At 34.3% G+C, this 23,772-nt stretch overlaps 1 protein-coding gene across 2 annotated transcripts in view; it reads left to right on the plus strand.

Annotated features, from left to right (window-relative positions):
• The window catches only part of COG6 (component of oligomeric golgi complex 6), a 92,888-nt gene that overhangs the window by 36,809 nt on the left and 32,307 nt on the right, over nt 1-23,772 (plus strand). For both annotated transcript variants that reach the window (XM_025996852.2, XM_025996853.2), the window contains exon 13: nt 3,171-3,288. In XM_025996852.2, the coding sequence (XP_025852637.1) occupies nt 3,171-3,288 (118 nt within the window). The remainder of the gene's footprint in view (nt 1-3,170; nt 3,289-23,772) is intronic.

Below are 23,772 nucleotides of genomic sequence, written 5' to 3' on the forward strand. Positions count from 1 at the left end.
AGCTGATTTATGATTATAAGGTGACTGGGCACTGTGGATAATGTGGTGTGGTGGGGTAAAGTAGAACAAGGATGGTATTTAGGAAGCCGTCTGTACTCTTAGTAGAGATGGTGATGAGTCACAGTAGGGTGATAGTCTTGGAGGCGGTGAAAAGTAGTTGTTTCCAGAGACAGTAAGATATATACATAGACTAGAGAGGGTGAGATGTGAGGTGTCAGGGATGAATTCTTGGCTTTTGGGTTGAACAGTTAGATGAGTGGTATTGCCATTTGCTGAGAGGGAGGAACTTGGAGAAGACAGGTGGATGGGAGTGAGTGGGTAATGAAGAGCCCAGCTCAGTTTTGACTATGTCAGAGTCAGCATCCCTGTGAACATACAGTGGGAAATGTTGAGTGATCAGACAACAGAGAAATCAAGGCTGAACCTATAAATCTGTTGGTTTGCAGCATATAGATGGTATTTGAAGCTTTAGAACTCGGTAGGATCACTTAAGTGAGTGTAGCTAAAAAAGAGGCCTAGGACTGAGTTGTAGGGAACTCTAATATTTAGAGATTAGGAAGAAAAGAAAACCACAAAGAAAATTGGAAAGGAATAGCCAGTGATGTTGGGGAAAAGTGGGAAACATACAGGTTTTAAAAACTACTTTGCATCCTATACACTAAAACTCCAAGAGGATGGATTCCATCAAAAGTCTGTAGTAAACCAAGAAAAGGAAGATGAAGAACCCATAAAAACAGGGAATCCAGCATACTTTGATTACATTCCCTTTCTTGTAAAACTTTCTCTCTTTGTAGTTAATAATTGCTTTGTTTTTATACTTGCTTACTTTCCTATGTCCTTATTATTTCAGACCCAAACTCTAAAGTAGAATCTACCTTTTCTCACCATATAGTCAAGCATATCAACCAATCCTTCCCGACTTCTCCCTCCTCTTACCTTCCCACATCCATCTTGGAGACCTTGCTCTCTTTCTCTAGTCTGGGCTGGTTGCTCTTTAGGCCTACTGTAAGGCTGTGACACAGGGTTTTAATCTTCTTTATCAGCCTGCTCATTCTCTTATGTTGAAATATCTTATGCCTTGAGCAGCTCTGAATAGTATTTACATGACTATAATAATGTAAATGTTGAATATTTATTCACCAGAACCTTGTGAGATAACTGTATTAGGGAGCCTAGGAGAGATGAAGTTTGAGTATATTGTGGTGGGGGATGAGCATTATCTAAGAGGATTTAACTCTCATCTTCTGTAGCAGGGTTTTTCTATATAATACCTAATGTTGAAAAATATAATAGGATAAGCATATTAGATAGAAATATGGAATGAAATGCAAAAAGTATCTACCCCAGTTACTGGTACCTAGTGAGTACTTAGTAAATACTAGTAAGTTCTAGATCGGAGTAAATGCAAAATATGACTGATAACTCGATTTAAAAAAAATTGAATGTAAATATATCTTGATATCTCACCAAAGTTTTCATTAAATTATCAGTTTCTGTGGTGCCTAGGTGGCTTGTTCAGTTAAGCATCCCACTCTTGGTTTTAGCTCAGGTCATGATCCCAGAGTTGTGAGATCAAGCTCCGCATTGAGCTCTGTGTTCAGCTTGGAGTCTGCTTGAGATTCTCTCTGCTTCTCCCTCTACCCGTCTTCCTGCTCTTGTTCATGGTCTCCCTCTGGAATCTCAAAATAAATAAATAAAATCTTTAAAAAAATTTTTAAAAATCAAAATAAATAAAATATCAGTTTCTGTTTGTGTCCATTCAGTGTTTTTCCCTGTTGCTTGGTATGGTATACTTTTGTTCAGAGGCATATTTACTTTTATTGTATGCGTAGGCATATATGATGATTTTCTTTTTCAATTTATTTTGGTGTTTAGCTTATAATATTTTTAACTGAAATATTTTTCTTTTTATAATGTAGGTATTATGGCTGCCTGCTTAGGAATTTGCTTTTACTTTGCTGTTTGCTGTATTTTTTTAACTTAATTTGTTTTGTCTGCATTAACTATATAAGAATTCATTACAATTTGTTTTAGTTTCAAAATGCATTGAAATATATAGTATTAGTATTTGCTTTTGTAATATGTTATATGCAGCTTACCAGTTTTCTGTAAATTTGCTGTATTTTTTTTTCATTTGCTTACTATCTACTAGTATTTATCAAGCCATTATATTTATTTTGAGCAATCTAAATTTCTTTTAGGCATACTAAGCTGGTACTGTGCTGTTGGAAATTAGGGTTTCCTGCTGGATTATGGTATATTTTCACATCAACAAAAACCTTTCCCCTAACATCACATTTTTAAATGACTTCCAGTACATGAGTTAGAATAAAATTGGGATTGTTTTATATACGTGCTTGTCTTAAATTCTTGCAAAAATGAGAAACTCCTTGGATAGGTCTAAGAAATATCCTTATAATAGCAAATTGAGGAGTACAGAATGTGCTATTAATTCAATATTTTAAAATACTATCAGATTTTCATAATCAGTTTAAATATATTGCTATTTAGGCAGCTGTATAAAAATTCAGAAACTTTATAATTTAGATATGATGTAACAGTCTTAATTGAAATAATAGCTCAGTGTTAATAAAATTTAAATATTTTATGAATAGAGCTATTGATGGAATGGCTTCCTTAAAATTAAAATTAGGTCTTGAATAATCAAGAGGTGCATTTACTATAATAGAGAAAAATAGAAAGATGAGTTTGCATATTATGAGTGTCTTTTTTCTAAAAGACATTGTGCAACACTGAAAACATTTGTTCATCACCTAACTCTTAAAAAAAAAATACCCTGTCATTTTTATATGAACCTAGAGGAGTAGTTGTTAATTCACAAATTATATTCTATATACACACTTTTTAAAATTTTTTGTTTTGTTTTGTTTTTAGAGCTAGAGAGTGAGCTTGAGGGGGATGTGGTGGGAGGGGCAGAGGGAGAGAGAGAGAGAATCTTAAGGAGGCTCCATGCCCAGCTCAGAGCCTGATGTGGGGCTCGATTTCAGAACTCTGAGATCATGACGTTAGCTGAAATCAAGAGTCAGACACTTAACTGATTGAACTACCCAAGTGCCCCTAAGTCTAGATATTTTAAATGAATTATACTCAGTTAAAGAAGTGATTGTTTTAGCCTCTGTTTTGCAACCTGAAATATTCTTTGCTTTTAGTGGCATTGTTGGAAATAGTGCAACTACATTATTGACTACCATTGAAGAAATGCATTTGCTAAGCAAAAAAATCTTCTTCAATAGCTTGAGTCTTCATGCAAGTAAATTAATGGACAAGGTATGTTTGAAAAATGCAATTCTTAAACTATGTGAGTGTGAATCTTTCACATTTAAAAATGTTGCTTTACAGTTCTTACATAGGTGACCATTTTTTTCCCATTCCATACAATGTTCTTTTGAGTTCTTCTTGTGAACAACAAAATTTATTTTGAGATGGCTTTACTGGATCTAGGTTTATAGGCTGGGTTCCTGGAACAGTTTGACATTGAGTCATAATTGGAGGTAGAATCTCAAGCCTTAGTTTCACTACCAGTTTTCTGTAACCCAAAAATTTGTAATTAAAGCAAACTTTATTTAGGTCAAGGCTAAGATGATATACAGATTGGAAAACTGAAACTCTTACATTTTTTTTTTTTCTAAACAGCTTGCTTTATATTTTTACTCTTTAATGGTCCAGTTTTGTCCTTAAGAAATTTATGCTCCTTTGAGTTGTATACTACAATCAATTATGAAAATAAGGTAACAAAAAACTCCCCACAAAAAACAACCAACCACAAAAAGAATCCTGAGAACTAATATTTTTCATTGGAGCAGGGTGTTGTGGCAAAACCTTAATGAATGGGTTTACAATAAGCAAATCCTTCTTTATTTTTGTTTCATTATTAAGGACTCAAGTCTTTTAAGGATACATCACAATCACCCTATGTTTTTTTCTTTTAATCATACCACTCTAATAAGCTGGCTTTATTAGACACAGATTTGTAATATTGTATAGAATAGTGAGTAGCATTCCAATTTAGAATTCCCTAGTCAATTTTTATATCCCTAAGCTCAGAGAAGCCTTAATAGGAATCTGCTTTCTGACCCACATGCACAATTCTAATTCTTTGGAAAAGCAACATGAATTTATAGACCTGGACCTATTTAAATTTTTTCCTGCTTTATGTATTTTTGTTTATACCACAAGTTTACAAACAGTTCTGGCTATGTATATGTTTATATGAGTTCTTATTTAAACAAAAATTTTAAAAAATCATTCATGATATTCTGAACATGAATAAACATGTGCTAGCTGATGAGAGTACAGTAGTAAACAAGGTTGGCTAGCCTCATGTCATTTTTCCTTTTGTGGAAAATAGTTAAATTAATTGATGATTGCTATAGAATCATGTATTTTATGAAAGACATGTGCCCAAGGTGCTGTGCCAACACAAAAAGAAAAGGAGCTTTCCAGAGAGGGAGATAGAAGAGTTGAACTTTGAAGAATGTGGAATTTAAATAGGCAGAAATGAAGGTGGACAGAGGTCATCCTAAGAGAGACCAGGTTACAGATCTGAAGATTAGGAGAGTATCAAGGTAGTTTTTTTATGAAAATACATGATCTAAGGTAGAGATTCTAGGAAGAACCATGAAGGAACACATTCTTAAGGGATAAAGGTAAACCTTCAGAATTTGGTGACTGATTGAATATGGGTATGTGAGAGACAGGAATCTAAAATAATTCATAGGGCAGCCCGGGTGACTCAGCGGTTTAGCGCAGCCTTTAGCCCAGGGCCTGATCCTGGAGACCCAGGATCCAGTCACACGTTAGGCTCCCTGCATGGAGCCTACTTCTCCCTCTGCCTGTGTCTCTGCCTCTCTCTCTCTCTCTCTCTCTCTCTCTCTCTCTCTCATTCTGTGCCTCTCATGAATAGATAAATAAAGTCTTAAAAAATAATAATAATTTCTACATTACCAACCTAGGAATACCAAAATTAATCACAAGTATATAGAATATAGGAAGAGGGTAAAGTTTATAGGATGAAGATAATATTGTCCATGTTAGGTAGACAGGGTAACAGGATACCTTGAAATATCCCGTTGTTCTTTGTCTAATCTAGCTGGGAGCTGTACATATGGGTTTAGAGAGTTTTACATGTAAAAAATAGTTGAATACATGGATCTGGATGAGGTCACTAGGAGTCATGTTTAAAAGGGTAGAGTTCACAGGACATATGGTCTTGGAAAACCCTAATACTTAAGAGAAGAAAAGAAACCCACCCATGGTGGGATGCTGAGGAAGGATGACAAGAGAGGCAGGAGAAAAATGAAGAAAGGGTTTTATGAGAAGAGCCAAGAGAATAGAATATCAAGGACATTATTAATGACCAGTATTGTATGAAGATTTCTAGTAAAACAAGGACAGCAGATTTGTTATCCTGGGCAACACATGACATGTGTTAGAAATTCTTAGCCAAAGAAAAAAGGAAATTAAAAATTTAGAATATCAGAAATAACCAGAGATAAGAATTGAAATTCATTAGGAAACACCATGTTAAAATACAGGAATCTGTATTATCTACTATACAATAATACAATCTGTATTATCTACAATAATCTGAAGATCGGGAAAAAAAGAGACTGATTTTAAGACAATATATATTGACAGAAATAATGAAAAAGAAGCAGAAAGCTTGAATATACCTACCAAGAAAAGAAAAACTATTAAAGAACATGTGGCTTAGGCCTAGTTTATAGATAATTTTATTCACACCTATGAACAGATCATTCTCCAGAATGTAGGAGAATATAGAAGACTTCCCAGTTCACCTTAGGTGTTTTAACGGTAACTATACATGTCCAGGGAAAGGAGCAGCTCAGAAGAGAGCTGCGAAGACCTTAAGGTTACATCTCAGACTGATCCTTGGTACACTGATAACAATTAAAAAAAACTGAAAACAGTAACAGAAAATAGTAAACCCTGGGGAAGGAGGAGAATCTGCTTTTCAGAGTTAGCAAATTTTTACATTGAAATGCTCAGTTTTCAACAAAAAAACCACAAAGTAAACAAAGGAAGAGGAAAGTGTAGCCATTCACAGGAAAATACATAAACAACAGAAACTGTTTTTGAAAAACATGGTAGATCTACTAGACAAAGGCTTTAAAACAATTATGTTAAAGATGCTCAAAGAGTTAAAGGAAGATGTGGGCAAAATCAAGAGAACAGTGTATGGACAAAATGAAAATATTCATAAAGAGTTGAAAAACCTAAAAAGACACCTGAAATTCTGGAGTTGAAAATACTTTAACTGAAATGAAAATTTTACTATAAGGATTCAGAGGCAGATTTTAGCAGGCAGAAGACATAATCAATGAGCCTGAAAATAGGACTTTAGAAATTACTGAATCTGAGGAATGAATGAATAAAAGATAGAAGTGAACAAAACCTAAGGGACCTGTGGAATACCATCAAGCAGACTAACATATGCATTATGGGAGTTGCAGAAGATAGCAGTTGGAGGGCAGAGGGAATATTTGATGAAATAATGGCTGAAAAATTCTCAAATTTGATGATAGATATGGGGTAAACATACATTAAAAGGTCAACAAACTACAAGATGAACTCGGAGACCCACATCAATATCCTTTATACTTATAATCACATTAGAATTTGAAACAAAAAATAAAGGATCTTGAAAGTACCAAGAGAAAGGCAACTTGTCACATAAAATTATCAGCAGGTTTCTCATCAGAAACTTTGGAGGCTAGAAAGCAGTGGCTTTGAGCACATTAAATGTTCTTTAACTCTTTAATAAGACTTCTTTATTTGGCAAAACTGTCTTTCAAAAGTGAGGGCATTCTTTCACAAAAGTGAGACATTCCCAAATAAACTAATGCTGAGGGAGTTCATTACTACTAGAACTGCCCCGCAAGAAATGTTCAAAGGAGCCCTGCAGAGAGAAATGAAATGACAGTAGACAGTAACTTCAAGCTTTATGAAGAAATAAAAATCTCAATAAAGGTAAATACATAAGCAGTTAAAAGCTAGTATTGGGGCACCTGAGTGGCTCAGTCATGTCACCTGACTTCAATTCAGATCATGATCTCAGGATCCTGGTATTGAGCCCCACATCAGGCTCCGTGCCTCTCCTCCCGTTCATGCTCACGCTCTCTCCCTCTTTCTCAAATAAATAAAATCTTAAAAATAAAAAGTTAGTATTGTAACAAGAGTTTGAACTCTATTTTTTGTTTCTCCATGATTTAAGAGACTAATACCTTTTAAAAAAGATTTATTCTAAAAGCTAATATTGTTGTAACTTTGGTTTGTAATTCCATACTTTTTCTATATAATTTAATAGGCTAATGCATTTAAAATGATTATTAATTTATATTTTGTGACATCAACTGACAGAGTGGCGGTGGAGCTATAAAGGAGTAGAGTTTTTGTATATTATTGAAGTTAGCTGGTAATTTCAAGTTAGAGTGTTAAATAATTTTCAGACCTTAAATGTAATTCCCATGGTAACCACAAAGAAAATAGCTAAATATACACAAAAAGAAGTGAGAAAAGAATTTAAATGTTTCATTCACTACAAAAACCAATCTAAAAGAAGACAGTAATGCAGGATATGATAGACCCCCCCCCAAAAAAAACTATAAGGTCTATAGAAAATGATAGCAAAACAATGGAAGTAAGTTTCTTATCATTATTTACTTTAAATGTAAATGGATTAAACTGTCCAGTCAAAAGATAGAAATTGGCAGTATGAATACAACAAGATGCAACTGTATGCTGTCTACAGGAGACTTATTTTAGATACAAGACACAATGAAAGTGAAAGAAAGGACAAAGATATTCCTTGCAAATATAACCAAAAGAGAGCAAATGCAGCTAAAATAGTATCAAATAAAATAAACTTTAAGTCAAAAATGGTTACAGTAGATAAAGGACAATTATATATTAATAAAAGGTTCAATGTAGCAAGAAGTTAAAACAATTATAAATATTTACATAACTAATGACCAGCAAAATATATGTGGCCCAAACTGATGTAATTGAAGGAAGAATTAGATCTACATGAATAGTTGGAAACTTTAATAGCCTTTTTGCAGTAATGGATAGAATAACCAGACAGAAGGCAACACAGTAAACCAACCAGATCTAACAGACATATACAGAATACTCTACTGTTTGTATACTGTTGTCTAAAAACAACAGTATACACATTGTTATGAAGTACACATGGCTCATTTTCCAAGGTAGACCATATATTAGTCCACAAATTAATCTCAGTAGATTTTAAAAAATAGATATGATACAAATTATCTTCTTGATCACAACAAGATAAAGTTACAAATCAGTAACAGAAGGGAAACTCAGAATTTTATCACAGATCTTTAGAAATTTAACAATTGTTGTTAAGACAATAAGAAATCACAGGGAATTAGAAACTACTTAGAGACAAATGAAAATGAAAACACAACATGGCCAAAATTTATGGGGCACTGAAAGTGGTATCAAGGGGAAACTTTATGGCTATAAATACATTAAAAAAACAAGGAAAATAACAGATCAGCAACTAACTTTACAACTTAAGGAACTAGAAAAGAATATACTAAACCCAAATCTAACAGAAAGGAAATAATAAAGATGAGAGCAGTGATATATGGAATTAGGAAAACGATAAAGAAAATAAGTCAAGCTAAAATATGGTTCTCTGAAAATGTCAACAATTTTTTTTTAAATGTCAACAAAATTAACAAACCTTTAGCTAGATGGACTAAGAAAAAAGAAGACTCATATTACTAAAACCAGAAATTAAAGTGGGGCATTACTATCAATTCTATGGAAAGAAAAGTATTATTGAAGAACATTATGCCAGCAAATTGGATAATCAGATAAAATGCACAGATTCCTAGAAATACAAAAGCTACCAGAACTCATGAAGAATTAGGTTGAATAGACATGTAATTAGGCGAGAGATTGAATTAATAACAAAAATTTGTCCTCCAAACAGAAGCCCTAGATCTGATGACTTCACTGGTGAGTTCTATCAAACATTTAAAGAAGAACCAATACCAGTCTTTCTCAAGCCTTTTAAAAATTGAAGTGGTGGGAATACTTAGCTCATTCCATGAGGTCAGCCTTCCCTAATACCAAAGCCAGAAAAAAGACACCATAAGAAAAGGAAACTACAGACTAATATCCCTTACGAATATTGATGCAAAAATTGTCAACAAAATACTAGAAAACTAAATTATGAAGTGTATTTAAAAAGATTATGCACCATAATCTAGTGGGTTATATTCCTGGAATGCATATGGAAGTCAAACAATGTAATTATCTCTTAAAAGAACAGGGAAAGAAAAAAATGTGATCATCTCAATTTATTCATAAAAAGTATTTGACAAAATTCAGTACCTTTTCATGATAAAAACACTCAACAAAGTAGGAATTGAAGGAAATTATCTCAACAGAATAAACACCATCTATAAGAAAACCTCCAGCAAACATCATGCTCATCAGTGAAAGACTGAAAGTTTTTCCTTTAAGATCAGGAACAAGTCAAGGATGTCCACTCTCACCACTTCTGCTAAACATAATGTTGGAAGTTCTAGCCAGATCAGTTAGTTAAGAAAGAGAAATAAAAGCTATCCAAATTGGAAAGGAAGAAGTAAAATGATCTCTGTTGCACATGATAAGATCTTATATGTAGAAAAACAGAACTAGTGAATGAATTGAGCAAAGTAGCAGGGTACAAAGTCAACACCAAAAAATCAGTTGCATTTCTGTACACTAACAATGAAAAGGAAATGATGAAAAAAATTCTATTTGTAATAGCATTAGAAAGAATAAAATACTTAGGAATTAATCAGGGAGATGATAGACTTATACTATGAAAACTGTAAAGTGTTGCTGAAAGAAATTAAAGAGGACATAAATGTTCATAGTTTGGACAACTTATTCTTGTTAAGATGTTAATACATAATAATTACAGAGTCCGTATAATCATCAAAATCTTAATGAATTTTTTTTCAAAAATAGAAAATTCTGTAATTCATGTGGAATCTGAGGGGACCCTGGATAACCAAAACAATCTTGAAAAAGAAGCTAGAGGATTCACATTTCCTGATTTCAGAACTTACTGCAAAGCAAGAGTAATCAAAATAGTGTGGTACTGTCATAAAGGCAGGTATATAGAACAATGAAATAGAATAGAGAATTCAGTAATAAATCCTTGTTTTTATGATCGGAAGATTTTTGACAAGGATAACAAGACCTTTATGTAGGGAAAAGACCGTCTTTTTTAAATATATGGCATTGTGAAAATTGGATAATCACATGCAGAAGACTGCAGTTGAACCCTTATCTAACAACATATACAAAAATTAATTCAGAATGGATCAAAAACTTGAAGGTAGACCTAAAACTATAAAACTCTTAAAACATAGCACTAAAGCCTCACAACGTTGTATTTGGAATATATACATAGAATATATGAGGACTATCAAAACTCAAGAAGAAAACATCTTGACCAGGGATCCCTGGGTGGTGCAGTGGTTTAGCGCCTGCCTTTGGCCCAGGGCGCGATCCTGGAGACCCGGGATCGAATCCCACGTCGGTCTCCCGGTGCATGGAGCCTGCTTCTCCCTCTGCCTATGTCTCTGCCTCTCTCTCTCTCTCTCTCTGTGACTATCATAAATAAATTTTAAAAAAAATTAAAGAAAACATCTTGACCAAGCAAGGGACTAAATAGACATTTCTCCGAAGAACATATATATAAATGGCCAATAAAGTTTCAAGGAAAGATATTCAAACATCACTAACCATTTGGGAAGTAGAAATCAAAACTACAGTAAGACCCATTAGGATGGGTCTAATTGGTTTATGTCCATTAGGAGGCTGCTATCAAAACAAAACAAACCTCCCAAACCCAGAAAGTAGCAGTGTTAGCAAGATTGAAGAAATTGGAATCCTTGTTCACTGTTGGTAGAAATGTTAAATAGTACAGTGCTGTGGAAACCAGTATGGCAGTTTTTCAAAAAAATTTAAAATAGAATTACCATTATGATACAGCAGTTTCACTTCTGGGTCTCTATCCAAAAGGTTTGAAAGCATGATCTCAAAGAAGTGTTTGTTTGATTATTTCATTGCAGCATTATCACAATAGCTAAAATGTGGAATCAGCCAATGTCTGTCAGTGGATTAATGAATAAGCAGCATATGTGTGTGTGTATACACACACACACACACATACATACATACAAGCAACATACATATATATATGTACACACACACACACACACACACTGGAATATATACATACTAGAATACAATTCAACCTTGAAAAGGAATAGAATTCTGACTTTATTACAATATGGATGAAACTTGAGGTTACTATGCTAAATGAAATAAGCCAGTCATAAAAAGACAAATGCTGTATGATTCCACCTATATGAGATTCTACAGTAGGCAAAATTACAGAGACAGAAAGTAAAATGGTAATTGCCAGGGACTGGGACTGGGAGATAGGGGGTTATAATGGGTATAGAGTTTCCGTTTACAAGATGAAAAGAGTTATGGATATGGATAAGGATTGTACAGTGTTAATATGTTTAGTACCACTGACTTATACACTTAAGTATGGTTGGTTAAGGTGGAAGAATGAGATAAGATGGTGACATAGATCATTCCTGCCTGTCCCCCTCTCACAAGAACTATTCATAGGCAAGATACCACTGAGAGAATCCTAGAACTCTGGAATGAGGCTGAAACACCCCCCTGTACCACAGAGATTAAGACATACAAGAATAAGAGAAGTAGCTACATGCTAACTGTATACTCCCCCCACCAACCCAGTTGAGAGTAGCACCATACAGACCCCCACCCAGCCTGTAATTCCTCCAGTGGAAAAAGAGAGTCTGAGTAGACATCTAGCCTCCCCAGTGTTATGGGTTACTTCATGGGAGTCCCTATCCTATTCTTACTCCATGGGGATCATAGGGGAGTCTTCAGGTCTCAACCACTGGGAATCTGGCTGGTGGAGCAATGGTGTGAGGCTTACTACAGGCATTCAGATTATGGCAGACCAAATTCATACCTGTAGAGCCCAAATAGTAGTCCCAACCAGTGGTTTTGCCCATCTGTAGAACCAAGTCAGAGGTACACTCTGACCAGCGACCTCATCAAGATTCAGGTCTGCCTGATTTGGATCCTGAAATGAGGAGTTTTGATGGCCTTAGATCTTGGTTTGCCCTCACATATGAAAGGGAACTGAGTCATAGTCATTTCTACTCCAGAGTATAACTCTTAGTCCCCTATGACTAGAATGGCTGGCAGGAACACCTGATAACCTAGCAACACTCAAGCCTAGAAATGGATAAGCAGAGCTACTTGCCTCCAGAACAAAGCCTAACCTGAGGCTGAGGGTAGCTCTCAATTGGGAAGCCTGTTTGAGAAAATTGGGAGCTGATTCAAGGGACCCTTCCCTACCCTTTCCTTCCTTCCTCCTAGGCAGAGAGCTGACTCACAGCCCCACCTCCTGTGAAGCCTGGCTCCTAGCACCATCTGACAAAAACAACAAAAAGTTGTTTAACCCAGTAAAGCTTGAACCAAGAGACAGGCTGAGAAGCTGATAGTTTGCAGAACAAAGCCAGCAGCCCTGTTTGGCCAGGAAACTTGGGGCACAGGTTGGCTTAAGTTAAGACCACAAAAAGCCTTACTAGCTTCAGAGCTGCTTTTCTTGCTGCTCCTGAGCAGGGAAATGAGTTTGTAGGCCTATTCATTGCTGAATGCAACCTTTAGCCTGTTCAGGGAACCTAAGCACATGGGAAGCTGCATAGCCCATTCAACAGTCATGCCTACAGTGGCACTTGAACAGAGGGCACAGCACATGGCTTCCCCTATCTGTAGAGCAAGACTCATGGCTTCACCCAACCAGAGAATTCATTGTATACTCTTATCTGATTTTGATCCCTGAATAAAGAACAGTATAGGCCATGGGTCTTGTCTTGCTGACTTCCCAGGTCAGGGTATCTAATTCATAATCTTACCTACTGCTGACTATAGTAACCAGCCATGGCTGTCTAATAAGCCTGATGAGAGAACCCAGGCAACAGTGGAGCTCATCCTTCAGTCTCACTTGAGCAGTGAACCAAGCCAGCAATCATGTCCACCTGTTCTCAGCTAAAGGCACACTGTCATACCTCCTATCCTTAGAGCTCAGTTACTTTGTCTAAAAGTAAACTCTAATAGGAAGTCCCACCTGCTCAAGAATAGTCTTTATTAGCGAAGATGCCCAGAAAATCAAACCAAGCTGACTAGTGAAAAACTGTTTCTGCCAAGAAAATCTGCAGTCTGGGAAAGAAGCCTGCTTACTCCAGTACACAAATACCAATGCAAGGAATCAAGGATCACAAAAAATCAAGTAAAAGTATAACACCACCAAAGGAAATTAATAAAGCTTTAGTAACTGCACCTAAAGTAATGTAGCTCTGTGAGCTGTCAGACAAAGAATTGAGAATAACCCATTTGAAGAAGTATAGTGAATAAGAACACAAACAACTAAATGAAATTAGGAAATCAATGCATGAACAAAAATGAGAAGTTCAAACAAAGAATAGAAACATTAAAAACCCTAGAATTGAAAAACACAATAACTAAATGGAAGAATTCAATAGAGATCGTCAAAAGAAAACTTGACTAAGTGGGAGAAAGAATTAATGACCTGGAAGACAGAACATTTGACATTATTCAGTCAGAGAAACAAAAGGGAAAAAAAATGAAACAGTGAAGAAAACCTATAGGACCTATGAAGCACAATGAAAAGAAACAATATTCATATTAGGGGAATACCAGAAAGAGAAATAAACAGAAAGTATATTTTAGCAGTAATGATTGAAAACTTCCTAAATCAGGGAAGAGGAATGGACATCCAGATCCATGAGGCCATAAGGAACCCAAATATGCAGACCCCAAATAGGACTACACCAAGATACATTATAATTGAAAAGTCAAAGACCGTGAATTTTAGAAGTAGTAAGAGAAAAAGAGATGTAACATTCAAGGGAACTCCTCTGTTGTTGCACACTCTGCGGCAACACGATCAGGGTCCTGAGGGTAAGGGGATGAGGAAAATAAAAGTAAAGAGACAGGGACAGGAGGGACACAGTGGATGATGTCCAAGCAGTGTCAGCTTTATTCAAGGTTCTACAGCATTATATAGCATAAGCAAAACAAAGATAAGGAAGGTCCATTCTTAGCATATTTGTGAATCCCTCCAAGCTTTCCCTTTATCAACATGCAAGACAGACCCACAGGCGCCAGAAGATTTAGGGTCCTGGTTAATAGATAAGCTTGTTGCTCCAGGTGTATATACCTCGAAGGAACATTATAGATGGTTAACAGACCAGCAAGGACAGCACAGACCTTTATTTTAGTTTATGACCAGGCCAGAATAAATTGTATCTATGTGGACGATCACGTAAAAGCAAGCTCTGAAAACCATTGCTCAAGCCCTTTCTCAAGCGTCAACCAACTATTCACCCTTTTTAGGCTCCCGAGCCTTTTGAGTGAATGAGGGACACAAGTCCGGGCCTGGTTTGGTCTAGTTACTCCAGCTAGTCCGTGGCCGCCCACAATCTATAAGATAATGGGCAGAGTTCTTAATGAAAATTTTCAGACCAGGAAAGAATGGGGTAACATACACAAAATATCAAAAGAAAATAACTGTCAAAATAATTATTTTAAATGTAAACAGATGAAATTTTCCAGTCAAAAGACATAGATTGGCTGAATAGATAAAACAGGAAAAATAACCAATGACTTGAGGTTTATAAGAGAGTCATTTTAGCCTTAAAGACACACATAGACTGAAAGGGATGGAAGACAATTTTCCAAGTAATGGTAAACAAAATAAGAAAGGGGTAGCTATATTTATATCAGGCAAAGTAGATTTTAAACTAAAAATTGTAAAAAAGAGACAAAAGTTGTTATATAATGATAAAGAAGTCAACCCATCAAGAAGATATAACAATTGTAGATAATATTTGTGTCCAACATGGGAGCACCGAAATATAAAAAGCAAACTCTGACAGAGCTAAAATAAAAAAATAAATGACAATACAAAAATAGCTGGAGACTTTAATATCCCACTCTCAACAATGGATACATTATGCAAAGAATCAACAAGTAAATAGTAGATTTGAACACTATAGATCAAATGGATTTAACATTGTTACATGCAGAACATTTTCTACCCGAAAACAGTAGTATACATGTTCTTAAGTGCACAAGGAACATTTTCTAGGGTAGAAATGAGGCTACAAATTTTAGCAAATACAAGAAGACTGAAATCATACCAACTATTTTCCCTGACCACAATGATATGAAACTAAAATCAGTAACAAAAGAAAAACTGGAAAATTCAGTATGGAAATTAAACAACACATTCCTGATCAACCAAGGGATCAAAGAAGAAATTAAAGGGGAAATTAAACATCAGTGAAAGAAATTGAAGACAGAAGTAAATATAAAGGTACTCTGTGTTCATGGACTAGAAAAATTAATATTGTTAAAATATGAATACTACCAAAGGCCATCTGTGGACCCAGTGCAAACCCTAACAAGATTTCAGAGGCATTTATTACTGAAATAAAAATCCTAAGATTTGTATGAAGCTACAGAAGACCCCCCCCCCCAAAAGCCAAAGTAATCCTAAGAAAGAAGAACAAAGCAGGAGGCATCACACCTTCTGATATCAAGCTATACTATGAAGTTATAGTAAATAAAACAGTATGGTACTGGCATAAAATCAGAAAAAAAGAAAACAATGAAACAGAATCAAGAGCCCAGAATAAACCCAAATATATACATTCAACTAATTTTGACAAGGGAGCTGATAATATTTAATTGAGAAAAGACAGTATCTTAAATAAATGGTGCTGGGAAAATTGGATACTCACATTTAAAAGAATGAAACTTCACTTCTATCTTATAACACTCATGAAAATTTAACTCAAAGTGGAATTTAAAGGCTTAAATGTAAAACCTGAAACCATGAAACTCTTAGAAGAAAATATAGGGAAAAAATTCCTTGATGTGGGTCTCAGCAGTGACTTTTTTGAGTGTGACATCTAAAGCACAAGCAATAAAATCAAAACTAAACAAGTAGGATTACACCAAACAAAAAAGCTCTTCATAGGAAAAGAAACCATCAACAAAGTAAAAAGACAACATACTCATACAAGCCAATAGAAAAAAAGCAAGTGATTTAATTTGCATACGGTCAAAGAACATGACTATGTATTTCTCGAAAGAAGACATATGAAAGGCAAATAAGTACATGAAAAGATCCTCAACATCGCTAATCATCAGGGAAATGCAACTCAAAACCACAATGAGATATCACCACAGACCTGTCAGAATGGTCACCATCAAAAAGACAAGAAATAACAAAATACTGCTGAGTATATAGAGAAACCAGAATGCTTCTTTTCTTGTTGGTGGGATTGTAAATTGGTACAGCTGCTATGGAAAACAGTATGGAGGATCCACAAAAAGTTAAAATATAGAACTGCCAAATGTTCCAGCAATTCCATTTCTGGGAATATATCCAAAGGAAATGAAAACACTAATCAAAAAAATCACCCCCTGTTCATAGCAGCGTTATTTACAATAGTCAAGACATGGAAACAACTTAAGTGTTCATCAAGAGATGAACAGATAAAGAAGTGATATACAATGTATATCAGATATATACAATGTCATATTATTCAGCCATAAAAAAAAACAAGGAAATCCTGCTATTTGTGACAATATGAATGGATACCTTGAGGGCAGGCATTATGCTTAGTAAAGTACGTCAAACAGGGAAAAGACAAATATTGTATGCTCTTAAGTGTGGAATCCAAAAGAACAAAACAAAAACCAAACTCAGAAAAAGAGATCTGACTTGTGGTTATAAAGGATTGAGGGGATGGGGAATTGGAGGAAGGTGATCAAAGGTATAAACTTACATTTAATTATAAGATAAAGAAGTACTAGGAATGTAATGTGCAACATAATGACTACAGTTACCACTGCTGTATGATATATGGGAAAGTTGTTAAAAGAGTAAATCCTATGTGTTCTTATTATGTGGAAAAGTTTTTCTTATTTTTTCATGTCTTTTTATTGAATCTAAATCAGATGGTAGATGTTAACTGAATTTATTATAATTTTGCAAAATATGTAAGTCAGATCTTAATGCTGTACACATAAAATGAGTAATCATAATTTATATTAATCATATTTCAATAAAAGGGGGAAATGTATTTCAGTTAAAGAATGGCTAACTGGGGGCACCTGGGTGGCTCAGTGGTTGAGTATCTGCTTTGGCTCAGGTCGTGATCCCAGGGTCCTTGGATTGAGTCCCACATAGGGCTCCCACAGGGAGCCTGCTTTTCCCTCTGCCTATGTCTCTGCCTCTCTCTCTGTCTCTCTCTTGAATAAATAAATAAAATCTTTAAAAAGAATGGCTAACTGATCAGAATGATGCCTTTTACAAATCATGGCCAACATTTAGTGAGCGCTTAGTATTGGACAAGAGCCCAGAATAAACCCAAATATATACATTCAACTAATTTTGACAAGGGATCAACCAAGGGATATATATATGTCTGTGTGTCCAATACTAAGCGCTCACTAAATGTTGGCCATACAGACATATACACAAATGGTTAAGATGGTTACGTATGTTAAAGAAAGAAAGAAAGAATGATCTTCCTGTATGCCAGATCACATGGGACTTAATAAATATTAATTATGTGAATGACTCCTTCCCTTCGTTTTCTGCTAGCCTATTATCTCTTGCACCCTTTTCATTTTACCACACTTCCTTTGCAAAAGCACTCTGAATTCAGCTTTCAGTATATCCTCTGTATACCCTGTTGAGCACTGCTAAAAGAATCATGTAACCATGCAGACTAAATTTACTAAAATTTACCATTTCCAACATCAGTGAAGCCCGCCATAATGGCAGTCTTACATGTCCTTAAGCAGCCACTTCTATTTACCTTTCTTTCAGTTATTTCCTCAAATCTATCATACTTGGCTCCTATTTTAAACTGCCAGCTCTTATTGACATTGGATAATAGGCATTTTAAAATACCTTTGCCAATATATGAGCAAAACGTGGTATCACTGTTTTTTTTTTTATTTGGATTTCAGTGATTCTACTGAGAATGAACATTTAAAATATGCTTATTGCCTGTCTGTGAATTGCTTGTTCATGTCCCATGCTATTTTCTTATCAGATTTTATCTTACTATTTTCTGATATTCTTTATACATAAAGAATATTGACTGTCATTTTTATTACAAATATTTTCTCCAGGTCATCATTTGCCTTCTACATTTGCCTATAGTATTTTCTAACACATTGACTTTTAATTTTTACATAATCAAATCCCAAGTTTCTTTGTATATGGTTTCTTCCTTTGGGAGTATGTGATGCTTAAAAACTTCAGCACGATTAGGAAATTTTTGTTAATAAAATTTTAAGCAGATAGTAAAATTGTTAGGAAGAATAGCCTTTAAAGAATTTAATATATGATAAAGTTAGCATCTGTCAATTGGAAAATGTTAGATTACGTAATAAAATTAGATTCATGTTCTTAGGTGTTTTTGTCGTTTCATTTTTACATCAAAATTTTAATCTACATGAAGTTTATTTTTGTCCATGCTGGGGAGGAAGAATCTTATTTACTTTTCCCAAATGGTTATCCATTTATTTTATTTCAGTTTTACTCAAAAAACTACTAAGTTCTTCTGGTTTTATTTCTTTTGTAAAGTTAAAATGCAAATTGCAAGAAAATAGAAAAATAAAATGGATAATAAGGGATGACATCTTTTAGTTAAAACCTAGAGCAGGACAGGGATAAACAGGGAAAGAAAGTAATTATAATTTGAATATTCTAAGTGCAAATTAAGTAAGTTTATAGTAGTGCATAGATTTTGACTCTTATTGGGTTTTGTTGCCATTATCAGTATTGTGTCCTGAAATGTTTTTCCCCAGTTCATTTTGGGGCTCTATTTAGGGATATTTTGACATTAAATTGAGATTGGAATATGATACTGTTTACAGCTTGCATGTTGCTTACATCTGTAGCCATTTCAGATTTCTTTCAGGAATTCTCTTTCTTTCATTACATTTTAATGTTCCATATTTTATATTAATTCTTTCTTTTATTCTGCATCTCATAAATCATTCACTTCTATAAATATTCTAGCCTTATAAAGAAAACAACATTTACTTAGAATGGTCTTCATCAGCAAAGCACCCAAGTGGAAATTTTTGTCAATAATATTTTAAGTAGATAGTAAAATTTAGGAAGAATAGCCTTTAAAATGAAGGCATAGCCAGAAATGAACTTTTTATATGATTCCTTTTGTGCTTTTAAAAAGACATATTTGGGGACCAATTCTTTATTCACCATGAAAAAAAATTCAAAGACATCATTTTGACAGTTGTATCTTTTTCCTAACAAAGCAGTTTGAAGCACTTGAGTGTTCAAGTATGTATACTCCCTTTATCAGGCTCTCTTGAAACTTTAATAGCTGCAAACCTAGCAATGTCTAAAGGGAATACAGTCTTCCTCGACTTATGATAGGTTTACGTCCCCAAAATATTGTAAGTTGAAAATGCATTTAATACACCAAACCTGTAGAACACGATAACTTTGCCTAACCTGTCTTAAATGTCTCGGAACACTAACATTAACCTACAGTTGAGTGAAATCTAACACAGAACCTATTTCATAATTAAAGTGTTAAATATCTCATGCAGTTTATTTAAAATTGTATTGAAAATGAAAAACAAAATGACTGTATGGGTGCAGAATGGTTATCAGTTGTTTACCCTTGTGATTGCTTGGCTGACTGGGAGCTGCATCTTGCTAGCCTGGGGAAAAAAAATCAAAATTTGAAGTACAGTTGCTGCTGAATGTGTATTGCTTTTATGTGTATTGCTTTTACATCATTGTAAAGTCAAAAAATTCTAACCATCCTAAGTTGGGAACTGTCTACATGTATCTTTGCTTCAAAATATACAATGCCATATCAATTTAAACTAGACAGACATTTGCAAAAATTCTTTTTCACTATAGCAGTATGACAATTCTGATTTAAAAGTATATATGTCATAAATGAAATAAGATCAGGCACACCTGGGTGGATCAGTTGGTTATGCATGATCCACCAAAATTTTATTTAAAATTTTTAAATAAAATTTAAATTTTAATAAATAAAAAATAAATTTATAATAAATTTATTTATAATAAATAAAATTTAAAATTTAAAATTTTAATTTATAACCAATACTATTGGTTTTGGCTCCGGTCGTTGATCTCAGGGGTCCTGGACTGAGACCCTCTCCTTCTGCCTCTTTCCCTTCCTCCCCTCACTGGCTTGAACAGGTTCTCTCTCTATCTCTTTCTCTCTCTCAAATAAAATAAATCTAATGAAGCCCAAATCAAATTAACAATTGTCAGGGTAAATTTACCCATGCCTCTAGGGAAGGAAAAAAAAAACCCTAAACTAAATGGTCTTTTAATAAAATTGTGATTTAAATTCTAGTATTTAGGGACACCTGGGTGGCTCAGTGGTTGAGTGTCTTCCTTTGGCTCAGGGCGTGATCCCTGAGCCCCGGGATGGAGTCCCACATCGGGCTCCCTACAGTGGAGCCTACTTCTCCCTCTATCTCTTTCTCTGCCTCGCTCTCTTTGTGTCTCTTATGAATAAGTAAATCTTAAAAAAAAAGAAATTCTAGTATTTAGTTAGTTAAAAAAAATAAATTCTAGTATTAAGTGTTTGAAATCTTTTACTGTTCAAAGTGTAGTATATGGACCAGCAGATTAGACGTCACTTCTGAGCTTCTTAGACATTCTAATGAGATCCCTTGGTCACTGATATACTTGTTAAAGTTTGAGAAATGGTGTTCTAGATGAATAGTTTGAGTTTTACGTTATTTCTTACAGATAGTTCTGCCAGGAAAAACAAAACAGGATTTTCAGCTAAAATGCTTTTTAAATTTTAAATCAAGTTAGGTGAACTGAAAAGTTGTAATTATTTGAAGTTATTTCAAGCAGATGTTAGTTTGCATTTTAAGATTCATCTTGGTTATTTTTATCGACTTAACATCTTCAATTACATAAGTAAAAACACAGGACAAGAAGAAATTTTTGGAGGTTATGGATATGTTTTATGGCATAGAATTTGGTGATGGTTCATGGGTGTATATTGATCTCCAAACTTCTCAAATTACATATGTTAAATAAATACAGCTGTTTGTTATGTCAGTCATGTCTCAATAGAGTGGTTTTTAAAAAACACTTTAATTCTGTTTATTATCAGGTGCTAGAACATACACGTATATAGAAAGAGCAAAAGGAATCTATATAAAATGAAGGAATACTTTTAAAAATAGGTTTTGTGTGTGTGTGTGTGTGTTTGGTTTGTTTATTTTGTTTTTATTTTATTTTTTAAACAATTATTAATTCTTAAAGATTTTATTTATTCATGAGAGACAGAGAGGGAGAGAGAGAGAGGCAGAGACACAGGCAGATGGAGAAGGAGGCTCCATGCTGGGAACCCGACATGGGACTTGATCCCTGGTCTCCAGGATCACGCCCTGGGCTGAAGGTGGCACTAAACCTCTGAGCCACCCAGGCTGCCCTTATTTTTATGTTTGAAAGAAGATAGGTGAGTGGCCTTCTAAGCAACTACAGAACAGAAAATTAGAATACCTTAAATGGAAGGTATTTGAAAGAAGAGAACTAAAGTTGACAGTGGAATGAAGTCTTAAGAACAGCTTTTGGAATTTTTATGGTGCAACCTTATCATTTCTTCTAAAAAAGAGCACCTCTCTATAAAAGGGATAAAAAGTATCATGGTGAACAGTCACAGGAAGAATAATTCTATGTTGTCTATAGCTCTATACATTTTTTAAAAAGAGAAATTCTAACATATGGGTTGTGAAATTTTTAGTAGACTAAATGTTTTTAAATGTGAATTTTTTATAGTTCGACTTTATCAATTGGAAAATGTACTTAAAATTACGAATGTGTGTTTCATATAGCTCTTTTATACATTCATAATTATTAGTAATAACTTTATGAATCTTGGATATTTTTATAAAACATTGTTGATTCTCAATGTTTACATAATATAAATAAAAAATCAAATGAACTTTCTTTTTAAGTGGAGATGTCACTGACTGACTGTACACAAAACTTAACTGTACAGTTAGTTGAATTTGTGTATACTCATAATCTCCACCCCGATCAAGATCTAAAACATGTCCAGCACATCAGAAGGCTTCTTTATGCCTTTTCTCAGTAACCCCTATGGTTAACCACTATCTGACTTTTATTTCCTGTTTTTGTGTGCTACTTAAATTCACATAAATAGAGTCATACAGTTGAACTTTTTTTGGATCTGATTCCTTTAACATATCTGTAAGATCCATCTAAGTTGTCTACAGTAGTTCATTTTTAAATTATTGTGTAATAATTCAGTTATACACAATTACACGCTATTCAATACACCACCGTGTATTGATGGACACTTGGACTGTTTCCAGTTCTTAGGTATTGTAAATAAGGATCCTGTAAACATTCTTGTACATGTCTTTTGGTGGATGTACATTTTCATTTCTCTTGTGTTATACACAGGAATGGAATATCTGTACTGCCATTCATTTTTTAAGTGTTTGTATCAATTTCCTCCACCAGTAATGTGTAAGAACTTCATTTGTTCCACATCCTCTCCAGTACTTGATATTGCTAATCTTTTTAATTTTAGCCATTGTGAAAATTGTGTGGTGGTATTTCGTTAGTGATTTGTACTTTTATGAAGACTAATGACGTTGAATACTTTTTCCTAAGTCTATTGGTTGCTGGATTACCTTTTTGTGAAGCATCTTTTGAAGTCTATCACCCAGTTTTCTATTGGGTTATCTGTATTTTTCTTACTGATTTGTGAGGGTTTTAAAAATGTGTTGTAGTTACAAATAAGCATTACAAACATTTCCCCTCAGTTTAAACCTGTCTTTTCACTCTTTTAATGGTGTATTTTGGTGAACAGAAGTTCATTTTAATTTTGTCCTATATCCTAAGTTTTATTCATTTAATGTTTTCCTGCTCCTGGGTCATGAAATTCTCCTTACATGTATTTTCTAAGAAGTTTGATTACTTTAGCTTCCACATTTTAGGCCTTTGATCCATTTCAGATTAATTTTTGAGTATGCTGTGAGGTGTAGGGATCAAGGTTAAGATTTTTCCCATTTGAATTTCTAGTAGATCAAGAAGGATCATTTATTATAAAGGCAGTCCTTTCAGGGGGAACCCTGAATTGCAGTGGAAACTTTGTCAAAAATCACAAGACCATATATGTGTAGATTTGTTTTATAAATGTTTATTCTACTCCCATTGGTTTGCCTATCCTTGCACCAATATCACATTATCTTATATAAAGTTTAACCATTAGAAATACATTTTACTTGAATGGAATTAAATTGAAATGATAGAATATTAATTAGATATTTTTCTTCTTTCAGTTTTTCTCAGTTATTTTTACTACATTATTATAAAATTGTAAATTGTGTTTATCTGACAACAGCCATATTTTTCCCTTTGCCTTTGAAGTGTGATTCTGGGCTATTGGTAATATGATAAATGTGTATAAAAGCCTTTCACAGAATGTCAGTTTGTTGAATGAAGTGAGTTTAAGTAGTACTTGTGTCATT

This window comes from Vulpes vulpes, chromosome 9 (genome assembly GCF_048418805.1).
Source record: "Vulpes vulpes isolate BD-2025 chromosome 9, VulVul3, whole genome shotgun sequence".
Classification (NCBI taxonomy): Eukaryota; Metazoa; Chordata; class Mammalia; order Carnivora; family Canidae; genus Vulpes; species Vulpes vulpes.